Source organism: Oreochromis niloticus, linkage group LG7, assembly GCF_001858045.2.
Source record: "Oreochromis niloticus isolate F11D_XX linkage group LG7, O_niloticus_UMD_NMBU, whole genome shotgun sequence".
In the NCBI taxonomy this organism is placed as follows: Eukaryota; Metazoa; Chordata; class Actinopteri; order Cichliformes; family Cichlidae; genus Oreochromis; species Oreochromis niloticus.
Window position 1 is genome coordinate 44,246,710 of NC_031972.2, and position 11,348 is coordinate 44,258,057.

General features: G+C 41.8%; 1 protein-coding gene across 2 annotated transcripts; it reads left to right on the forward strand.

Moving 5' to 3' along the window:
* Positions 1–50: 50 nt before the first annotated feature.
* On the forward strand, positions 51–10,987 carry snx1a (sorting nexin 1a). Of its 2 annotated transcripts, XM_005453093.4 has the most exons (16): positions 51–187; positions 278–409; positions 2,550–3,354; positions 4,121–4,263; positions 4,505–4,580; positions 4,713–4,756; positions 4,957–5,098; positions 5,196–5,274; positions 5,484–5,559; positions 5,843–5,956; positions 6,185–6,278; positions 6,583–6,788; positions 6,952–7,095; positions 7,330–7,410; positions 7,510–7,581; positions 8,476–10,987. In XM_005453093.4, the coding sequence occupies exons 2-16, from the start codon at positions 287–289 to the stop codon at positions 8,524–8,526; spliced, it is 2,250 nt and encodes a 749-aa protein (XP_005453150.1). In that variant the 5' UTR covers positions 51–187; positions 278–286; the 3' UTR covers positions 8,527–10,987. The 2 variants fall into 2 exon arrangements, with proteins under 2 accessions (XP_005453150.1, XP_019217371.1); XM_019361826.2 differs by lacking the exon at positions 51–187 and having other exon boundaries at positions 263–409; positions 4,124–4,263; positions 8,476–9,931.
* Positions 10,988–11,348: the final 361 nt, after the last annotated feature.

Here is an 11,348-nt window from a genome sequence, read left to right on the forward strand (position 1 = left end):
CCTATGACTGCCAAGTCTACAGGCTACAGCTAACACTCAAGCTAACCTGACAAGAAGTAGGAGGAGTAGGACCAGGAAGTGAAAAGACAGCGGCGGGTTTGCACGTCCTGAGCAGTGTCTGTTCTCCACTAGTCAGCCCAGTTTAGGTGTACACCCCCGCCCCGCCGAGGTAAACCACACGGCGAAGGTAACGTTAGCTGCTAACCGAAGGAGACACGTCTGTGTGAGAGAGAGCAGAGGGGAGCAGTTGACGTTACCTCCCCTTGTGTTTTGAAAGAGAGTGAAGATGGCGACCAGCTCGGAGCGTAGTCCTCCCCCGTTCCCGGACTCCGAGGACCAAGATGTGCTGGACACTGAAGAAGTCCGAGGCCGCGACAGTGATGAAGACGAGGACCTCTTCGGGAGTCCGGTATGTACTACTGGAGTCGACCTAGCTGTTAGCGGTCAGGTGTGGATAACTCGTTAACTTAACGCAGAGTTAGCTAGGAAAGCTAATGAGGCAAAAGTTTTAGGAGATGTTGGCCAACGTTAAGCAGTTGCAGAGGGAAAAAAATAACAAACAATGTTGACATAAGCTATTGTCATCTCCAAAACTCTTAGTATTTGCTCATGTTTCGAAGCATTTGTTGTAGAAACTCCATACCACCTGCCTACGAGCTTTAGGAGTTCTGCAAACGCCCTCGCTGGTATTGATTTCACCCTGAAAGTTGCTCTTGAAGTTCTCCCTCGCAGTGATTCAGTTAACCAAACCAGGTCACGCCATACTTCCTGTTTTGGTGCACGGAATGTGGGAGTTCTTTTAATCTTCAAAAACTTTCTCGAGCTAACATTTAAATCTGAAGGTGTCCTCATTTTTTTTTTTTTTTTTTTTTGACGTGCAGACTTTTCACGCCATGCGTAGGTGAGGTGAAATCTGCAGACAATGAGGTCTGTGTGTGGTTTCTGTGAGAGCTGACACAGTAAGGGAGGTGATAATGTTATTGCACGATGTTTATTAGTGGGTTAAGTCAGCTTCCCCATTTTATTTACGTGTTTTCCCCCTAAAATAAGGATTGTAAGCTGGCTCGGGCAGCCTCCTGTCATGTGAGCGTGGTGTGGTCACATGGTCAGAACCCGGATGTTTTCCTACAGTCAAAGTTCAGAGGATACATGAGAAAGTTGCTGTCTTCGATTTTTTTTTCTCCCAACACTGAACTCGCTGCAGCACGGAAACCCTCAGTCAGCATTTTATAGATGTTTTAGGTATCAGAGCTCATGCCTGAAATTATGTTTGGAAATGGATCAGCAGCCAGAGTGACTTGACTTCCTATAAAAGGAAGTTTTGGTGATGTATTACTATTTTTTAAGCATTTTCTGTCTAAAGAGTATAATAGGACATGCACATTTTTCATTTTTAATAAGGGCCGACAGATATACAGATAAAATGGAAATATTTTTGGCACCACTAAATACAGTTATTAGTCATTGTACATTAATTTTCCACTAGTACTGAAAAAAATGTAACACCGGCAGTTTCCCTGTATGTCACATAATAATAATAATTATGCTAAGTTATCAGCTAAATGCTAGCATTCTTGCTTGACAGGCTTATTCCTTAAACTGTATAGGTATGCAGATATTATAGACTGTATGTAAAAGATGGACACAGCCAATACAACATCATACATTATTTAGCAAAACTCTGTTATAAAGCCTTGAGCTGAGAATTTTCTTTCTTGGCGATAAACGTAGTTCATCATGTTCCTAAATTGGATCTGATGAACCAGGTGTGCATCTGACTTTGAAACGAAAGAAACTACACAGTCATTTGCTAATGACACATCGATAGCAAATGGCGGTAGCCTTTTTGACTCCATTGATGACCATTACTTACAAAAATATCCTGCATGTTTTATTCAGTATGACCTGAAACCATCAAGCCCATTAAGTCATCAGAAAGTTGTCTTTAATCCAGCGAAGGTCACAGAGTAACAGATCCAAGGGTTGTTTTCGTCTTCTGAATCAGCAGCCTTTAAAGGAAGTCATTTAAGTTTATTTAGTCATTTTGTTCATTACCCTGTAAACCAAAACCTAAACACTGCAATCGTTGTTACATTAGACTGTTACATTAGTCTAACCTAATGTAAAGGCATACCTAATAAAATGGTTACTGAGGAGATTTGCTTTGTGTTCTTGGCGAGAACATGTCTGTTAAATCTGTTTCACAAGCATCATAAAATGTTCCCTGCAACTTGTTTTAGCTTTTTACAGTGACAAAGTCCTTGTGTTTTAATTTGAAAGCATTGTTTCTGCTGTCAGCAACACACCCAGTAGCTGGGATGGACATTGGATGTTTAGATGTTACCCAGTATCCAATTTGGCTACCTAGAGACCAGATTGTGTAATGTGAAGCTGTTGAGATCTAAGAAAAAAAAACCCCAAAGGTCTTTAAAATTTGTAACTTCGATCAACTTGTTGCATGAGGCTTGGATTACTTTAAGAATTGTCTGTTGTCTACACATATGTGACATGACATCAATTGACATTAAGCATCTCCTTTTGGCCTTCAGAGCACATCACCAGTGACCGGAATGGACACCACACTGACCAGTGATGTGTCAATGAAGCCTCCCAGTGACATCATGAATGATCCTTTAATCGAGCCAATGAGCAGCCAAACAGAAAACAAGCCAGCGAGTGAACCCTCAGACGATTTTTTTGACCTGACAAACAATGTTAGCGTTGTAGCTGCAGCTGCAACAAAATCTGATGATTTCGTTGACATATTGGGAAGCGAAACTGGAGCTCAGAGAGGGGAAGTAGTAAAGGCAGATGTTACTGTTGAAGCAACAATAGATAAAAGTGAAGTGACTGCTGGTATTACAGATCCACTCAGTCAGCAGGAAGCAAAACAAACGTCCACCGCTCCAGTTATCGACCTCAGTGGTGACTCACAGCCTGTTACTAGCAAAATTGCCAACCCTTTGGTCGACCTCTTTAGCGATGCTCCACCAGCTGCTGAAGCCAAAAAACCCAGCAGCGCAAACGTTGATCTCTTTGACGATGAGGAAGGGAGTGATATTTTCGCAGAGCCGCTGCAGACCAAGCCTGCCAAGCAGCTGCAGAAAAGCCTCTTCGGTGAACCTGACGAGGACGTGTTCGGCGAGCCGCTGGGTGCCATCTCAAAGAAACCCGTCCCTAAAGAGCAGAAGGAGAAATCTGTCACAACCAAAGTTACTGCTGGGGGGCCGCTGCAAGACAGTAAGCCAGCTAATATCTTCAGTCAGGCAGCTGCCTCCACACCCAGCGTCACCAGCACCGTTAACTCCAAGAGCAATGGAGTCCACTCTGAGGAGGAGGGTGATATATTTGCTGGTGGGTCCACTTTATTTTATTCTTTTTTTATTCTCATTTGGTTTATGTTACCAAAGTTTCAAGCCTAGAGTTGGTCTTTATACTTAAATCATGATTCAAGACAGCTTCAGTGAAGTTCAGATGTTTTGTGCATTAATGGGAATCACATCTATGAGCTCTAGACTGGAAAAATGTTGATGAACGCCTCCTAAAGTTGAAACAACAGCATGGAAAGTAATGTTTACTTCATTGTAAATAACCGTTTTGCCAGCATTGAGTTTGAAACTTTGTACTGGGCTGTGCCTGTTATGGGAGAGTGGCTCAGATTACTTAGAAAAAAACCTTTGAGTAGTAGCCCTCTTAAAAGTCAAGTACAGCAGTATTTAACTAGAAGCAGCGATCATGATTTTCAGTGCATCACGCTGTTACCACATGCTGGCACCAAAGCCAGGATGAGGACATCTCAATTAAGAAAATGGGACCATCTGAATGCAAAGTTCAGTTAAATCCACAGGTTTAACTTAACCCTTGGTGTATGTTTGTGTCAGACACCTGAGATGGAAAACACAAGTTTCAGTCTGGTGTAAATAAGTGATTAAGAAACCAACAGAGATTGTCCTGTTGAGGCATGACCAAAGCAGCTCCAGTTTGTGCTCCAGATCACCACACATGGAACAGAACTCAGAATCTCTGTAAATACTTAAAGGTAGACTTTGGTAACTGTGGTAAAAGCAGCTCCACTATGCTAGGGAAATAATGGATATCTTACTGCGCGTTTCCCCTCTAGCAGAGGCCACGGTGGAGCTCTCTCTCGACAGTCCGAGGAATGAGAGAAAAAAGGAGGCGATAGCCAAGCCATCTGCTCCCACCCCCACCTCTCTGCCAGCAGCTGCCAGCCTCACCAAGCCACAGCCTCCTGCCCTGGAAGAGGTGAGCTCAGATTTAAACCCAGACAAAGAATTTTAAGTGTGAGCCCATGAAATAGTTTCCAAGTATTTCATGAAACTCTCTGCCCAAACATCAGAATGAGAAAACTGGGGCAGCACGAGGTTTGTTCTAGCAGCGGTTTAACCTGTTTAACATCCCACCACAACAAACTGCTGAAAGAAAATGACTGTTCAGCCATGGTTTTCATGTCATGTTTCACTTTCATGCTCAAAATTTGTTTCAGTTGGAAGAGGAGGAAGAGGAAGAGGAGGAAGACAAATTTGACATCTTTGTCTCTGTCAAAGATCCCGAAAAAATAGGTGAGGCTTTTTTTTTTTTTTTTTTTTGCTTAATGTTGCTTGCCTGATGTTTAAAGATCAGTTAACTGAGTAATCTTTGTATGTATTTATACAGTCGGGGACATTTAATGATGTATGTATTGTTTTTTTCAGGGGACGGTATGAATGCCTACATGGCCTACAAAGTATCCACACAGGTAAAAATGCGTCATTATTCATCATTTTACTTGAGGTTGGTTAAAGTTTACCAAAGATGAAATATTGACGAGTGCATTGTTGGAGACACACCCGTGCTCTGCTCTTAGAGGGAAAACAAAGGTTGCGACACACATTTAGTGGAGTAATGGAGCAAACACAAGCCTGCTGGGTACATAAATTCCATTAATGTCTGTTTCAGACCACACTGCCCATGTTTCGCAACAAGACATTCACAGTGAGGCGACGCTTCAGCGACTTCCTCGGACTTTATGAGAAGCTCTCTGAAAAACATGGACCAAATGGATTCATTGTGCCTCCACCACCAGAGAAGAGCCTCCTGGGTAGGCTGACGCACTCATCGCATCTCACGCTTTCCTTAGAATTATAATGTAAAATCTGCTCTCAATCATAAGTGGTGATGATCGTTATCTTGCGCAGGGATGACAAAGGTGAAAGTGGGGAAGGAAGATTCATCGTCTACAGACTTTGTTGAGAGAAGAAGAGGTGCTCTGGAAAGGTAAGACAAGAAAGAATGGCATGAGCCTGCCAGTTAGCGCAGCTAACACAGAATCCCAACCGTTGTACAGGAAGCATGATGTGACAAAAATATAATTAAAGCAAAAGCATCACCACCACTTCCCCATTGATGCTCTCGTGCTGTTCTGATGTTGCAATTTCCAGACTACTCGTGAAAATCAAGCGTGTCCCTGTTGTCTGATTGAACAGGTATCTGCAGAGGGTGGTAAATCACCCGTCGCTGCTCCAAGACCCCGATGTCAGAGAGTTCCTGGAGAGAGAGGAAGTAAGAGGATTTTGTTTGGTTTTAGCTCGAGTTACTGCACTGAAGAGGTGTAATGCAGTTTTGTTTCACTTCTGTTTTTGTAGTGGATGAATGGTGTATTTGTAGTTAGAAACATTAGAGCTTTCACCACACTAGTGTGCTTTACCTAAGCATTAGTGGTTGGGTGTCACTGTGCAGACGATGGAGGAAGATGGAGTTGCAGTAAAATATTGAAATTGTCATATCGCAGTTTGCAGCCTGAGTTATAGAATCATCACAGCTAACACAACTAATGCATCTGCAGTTGCCTCGAGCAGTGAGCACTCAGGCTCTGAGCGGCGCCGGCTTCTTAAAGATGATCAATAAAGCGACAGACGCTGTCAGCAAGATGACCATCAAGATGAACGAGTCAGACGTGGTAAGTTCAGCTGTAAACGCACGCGCATGTTCTTCACTGCATTTTTCAGTCTTTATACTAAAGCAGAGAGTTTCTGTGGAACTTTCAGGCATAAACAGAGCTGCAGTTTCATGGTTTGATTTTTGACAGTTGTGGGATTTATCTTCAGTAATGACGCTTGTAGTGCCGTAGAGTTCACAGCCCTCGCAGCTAGTGTTGGAGTTGTACTAATGGTGCGTTGTGCTGCAGTGGTTCGAGGAGAAGCTGCAGGAGGTGGAATCTGCAGACCAGCAGTTCAGGAAGCTCCACGCGCTGGTCGAATCCCTGGTGGTCCACAGGAAAGGTCCGTTGTCTTTTTTCCCGTCTGTAAAGTGACTCATCAGTTATCATTCAGATGCGTTTGTACAGTTTTTGGCCACTTGGGGGCACCAGAGTGAAATGTGTTCAGATGTTAAACATTGTTAATTATAACACTTCTTAATTACTTTTCCTCCTCTAATAAAAGCTTTTATAAAGCTTTGAATGATGCCACCTAAAATAAAATGTGTGAATGCACCTTTTAGCCCATAATTTCTGCTTTCATTTCTTGTATATGTTCTCTTATTCATGTTTGTGTGAAAAACACTTGTCTTTGCATTGAAATCTAGAGCTGTCACTGAACACAGCGAGCTTCGCCAAAAGTGCGGCCATGCTGGGCAGCGCAGAGGACAACACCGCCCTGTCCCGTGCCCTCTCCCAGCTGGCCGAGGTGGAGGACAAGATGGAGCAGCTACACCAGGAACAAGCTGCAAACGACACCTTCACCTTTGCTGAAATGATCGCAGATTACATCCGCCTGCTGGGTGCTGTGAGGGTGCGGAGAGAATTTGTTTAGCTAGTTTCTGTAGATTACAGCTGTTTAAGTTGTTTTGCTTTTTTAAGTGTTTTTTTCCCCATAAGAAGTGAAATGTCCAATATTGTTAAATGTTAAAAAGCACGTACATGAAGGTGAATGATGCGAGTTTTGTGACCTGCAGGGGTCCTTTGATCACCGGATGAAGGCGTGGCAGCGCTGGCAGGATGCTCAGTCCATGCTGCAGAAGAAGAGGGAGACTGAGGCCAAACTCCTGTGGGCCAACAAGCCCGACAAGCTGCAGCTGGCCAAGGAGGAGATCGCTGAGGTACGACACGGGCCAAAAACAACCAAGTAAAAATAGCTCGGATGTGGCTGAAACCCTCGTTTGATGAGGCCTCTTCAAGTTTGGAAACAACGTTGTAGTAACTTTAATTTTTCTGATCCTTGGTTCATTCTTAGCTTGATGTTAATCACTCCATAGCTTTTACTGCACAAACTCTGTTTGTGAAGCATTGTATTTGGTTTAAGACTCCTCTTTGATTTATATCTTTGGAAACAGTGGGAGGCCAAAGTGACGCAGTACGAGCGAGACTTTGAAAGAGTTTCTGCAACTGTTCGCAAGGAAGTCATTCGCTTTGAGGTACCAGTGTTCATTCTTTTTGGTATCTGCATCAGTAACTGCTCAGACAGCTGAACGGGCTGAGAGTGATAAATCCTTCTGAAAAATCTCTCCTAACAGAGAGAAAAGACCAAGAATTGCAAAAGACAGATTATCAAGTATTTGGAGTGTCTGCTTCAATCTCAGCAACAGGTGAGTGAGTCAGCATTTTCGTATTCATAAACCTGTAAGTACTGCACTGGATTTAGGTCTGTTTTTAACTGTTGAGCATCACAGATAATCTACAGAAGTTGACAATTTCAAAAGTAAATTATGCACGAGGTAATAACTAAAGCAAGACGACAGGAACAAGGCTTTACATACTTTTTAATGTAAAAGTTAAGTTAAATAAAGCAGGTAAAGAATATTTGAGTTTCTGTGTGGACCAAAACTCCCAAAATTCAAAATAAGTAAACGACTCAGTAAATCTGCAAACATTTTTATTTTGTATTTAACTTTTGCACTTTTCACTCTGGTTGCATGTGCTTCATGCTTTTTCATTATTCCAGTGAGGCTCTGGTTAGTGTGTCAGCTGTCACCTGTTGGTTAATCTAAAGTAGCTTTGTTAGAAAACTGAGGCTAATCCAGCTTAGACTCCAGTATGACTAATAGACAAGTTCATGAGAACTTTTATCAAATAATCAATCAAATAATCTTTTACTGGACTCAGCTGACTGCAGGTTTCCCCCAATCTTATAAACAGTACATTTGCAAAATGACTGAAACGAGCCCACTCTAGTTTCAGTCATTGTGCAAATGTACTGTTTATAAGGTTGGGGAAACCTGCAGTCAGCTGAGACTGAAGAAGTCACTTGGATGAGTGACGAAACATTTCTCCCACTGAAGATGCTACGTCCAGATGAACAGAATCGACCTTTTGGGATTTCCATCCTGGATTATTGAGCATGCATCAAGTCATTTACTAGACAGTTTTTTAGATATAATAGGCTACATTTTTTGTGATGTTTTACTTTTCAAAATTCTCAATTAATTTTGCATCTAAAGACTCCTGTTTTGTTGTTGTTTTTGTTTTTCCTCTCTCTCCAGCTGATAAAGTACTGGGAGGCGTTCTTACCAGAAGCAAAAGCAATCGCCTAATCCTCAAACACCAGCCCTCTGGACTACAACAGGCTGCCTTTTTCTCATACACTTTACCTCTTTTGCCTTTAAACCAAGGAAAATGTGTGTATTGTAAAGGGAGATACAATCAATTCTGTTTTTGTTTTTTGTTTTTTAAATCACCTTTAACACATAGCTCTGTATTCTATTGTATTAATAATTGTATATTTTCATTTAACCTTCCACAAATATTTTCTTAATAGATGAAAATAGATTGCATAAACAAAGATACGGACAAATGGAAAGAGGAAAAAAAGAAGTGTAGATGAACGATTCTATTAATTTCCACAGGAGAATCATTCGTTCTCAGGATTTCCTCCCTCATGTTGATCAGGAGCTCTTTCACATCAGCTGTGGTTCACTGTTTACAGCCTGGCTGCTCTCTCATCACATATTTCTGGGGACCCAGATGAAGAAAGTGGCTAAATTCTCACTGTGTTTCTTATTGGTGACTGAAAGGGATTAAATAACGGTTAGAAATTTGATTTATGAACGCTTCCAGCAGGTGGATAAACTACTTAAGTACCATCCATGTTTTTCTTTCTTTCTTTCTAATTTGAAGTACTATGATGCTGAGGGGAAGTGGGTGCAGGGTGATGAGCGGCATTAGATTAGCAGTTGTGATCAAGGGCTTTGTCGCGTGCTGAGGTTGTGGGGTTAACGATTTCAAATTTCTTTCAGTAAGTGTGCAAACTTTATGTCGGTGCCTTTATAAAAGCGAGAATGGTGTTTTGGCTTAAGACACCAGTTTAGGAGGAAGTCGTAGAGGGAGCTGTGGGCTTGCCATCGTATCGTCATCTCAGCGCTGATGTTTAAGAACTGCGGTTGCGCCCCATTTACTACCAATTTCTAAAATGGTTTTAATGTTTTCAGTCCGCCTTGCATATGAACCTGCAGAGACATGAACTGGATAATCTAGTCCCTAAACATCATGTCAGAGTCTGTCTAGTTGCGTCACATTGGACACTTTAAGGCAAGCAAACGCAGTTTAGAGGAAATAAATGCTGATTGTGTGGGATTAACCAACCCGAGCAAGTCTCAGCAAGCAGTTTCCTGCTGTGTCAGATGACACCCAGAAGCTTTCTGGATGGTAGGATTCAACTTTGAGGTGGTGTAAATAGAGCTGTAACTCACAGCAGTCTTACTTGTGGATTAGTCCCAAGGTGTAGTCCTGTTTTCATCTGACAGTCCAAACTAGCCCTTTGTTATTCACTTCTAGTAGCACCGAAGGGCAATAGGGAGTTCTTGGTTGCGTATGCATGTTCTCAAACACAGTGCAAAGTCCTCTCTATCCCATAATGTGTACTGTTGGCTCCCTTTGTTATGAAAAAACAGAAGGAAAAAAAGTCCAGTGATTGGACATGTGAGAGTGGTAGACTGCTAACAAGTGCAGCACTGTGGGCACAAATCAAAGGGTGACTACTGCTGAGTCCAACATCACTACTGTTCACTCATTTATTACTCCTGATGAACATCCAGCAGTTTACTGGATATTTCCACTCTAATTTTATGAATTTTTACAAAATGGACACGTTCAGCTTCTGTTGTAATGTAGAATTTTCCAGGGCACTTATTCTAAAACACACACACTCTAATTTTGGCCACACAAATAAAATGGTGTACAGTTGGTGAAGCGCACTAAGGGGAGTCATTTTTGACCACAGACTGTATAGAAAAGATGGATGTAACCTTGTGAGCTTAAAAATGTGCTGTTGAAAGTGTTTTAATCTGCCATTCTTTCTACTGGCCAGCAGGGGGCACCACCTTTGGTTGTAAAAAGTATTCAGTGTATAAGAAAATGCACTCACACAGTTTTCACATTGGCAAATGCTCCGCAATTGGTTTATAAAACTTTTTGTAAATTTTGGTAGGTACAAATAACTAAGCAACATATGCTATAGAGTACAGTACAGTACTACAGTATGCCTGTTCTGTGGCTAAGTCAGATTTACCCTTCGTTTGTACCATCTAAGCGAAAGCTTAAAAGAATTAGCATCTAAAATGCAGAACTTTAGGCTTCACATGGACGTCCATCTTTTTTTTATCCAGTTTATTTATGCAGTCTTTGTGTTTTATGGCATTCATCACTTTTGATCAAAATCCAAGATGAAGCTGTCTTTGAAGCAGTGAATGTAAACACCCTTTTGTTCACATTAAGTATCCACACAGTTCCTTTAATTTCAAAGGACATACACCAGACAAAACCTAGAGGAGGAACCACCAGATGTTTGACTTTTTCACTTGCTGATTGGCGTAAAGACACAAAATACTGTCCACGATTTATCGGAAAGGAGGCAACGAGATGTCCTGTAAGAGCCGATCTGGACTCCTCGGAGCTGGATGGACGACACTGATTGGCAAACAAAAGATTAATGCCTTCAGTACACACGCTGACGGTGGAGTGTATTCTTTCTTAGTCTCATCGTGTATTTTTAACAAACCTGCGTCACAGCTTTACGTGGCAGGACTGCCATCCCTTTTGATTACAGCTTTAATGTCACATTTGCACTCATGTAAAAACTGAAGGCGTGCAGCGACTGCGCTTCACTGTATCGTTCGTCGTCATTACGGCTTTCTTTTAACTTGCAGACATTTCTTTGCACTTTTTCTTTGCCGGTTAGATAAATGACTGTTTTTGCTTTTATTTTTACATCATTGAATAAAAACAAGGTTGTTGGTGTGTGGTTAAAGGTGCAGAGCAATGTCAGCAATATGCACTGTGTCATAGAAACTTAATTCAAATCAATAAAAGTTGCACTGTTTACACTTGGAAATTTCATAAAGAATACGATTCAAGTGTC

Excerpts from the sequence above, each read along its gene's own strand:
- snx1a (XM_005453093.4), top strand. The coding sequence starts at position 287 with ATGGCGACCAGCTCGGAGCGTAGTCCTCCCCCGTTCCCGGACTCCGAG. Across the intron at positions 6,789-6,951 it reads GCCTGCTGGGTGCTGTGAGG|GGGTCCTTTGATCACCGGAT; the intron begins GTGCGGAGAGAA and ends TGTGACCTGCAG. Across the intron at positions 7,096-7,329 it reads CCAAGGAGGAGATCGCTGAG|TGGGAGGCCAAAGTGACGCA; the intron begins GTACGACACGGG and ends CTTTGGAAACAG.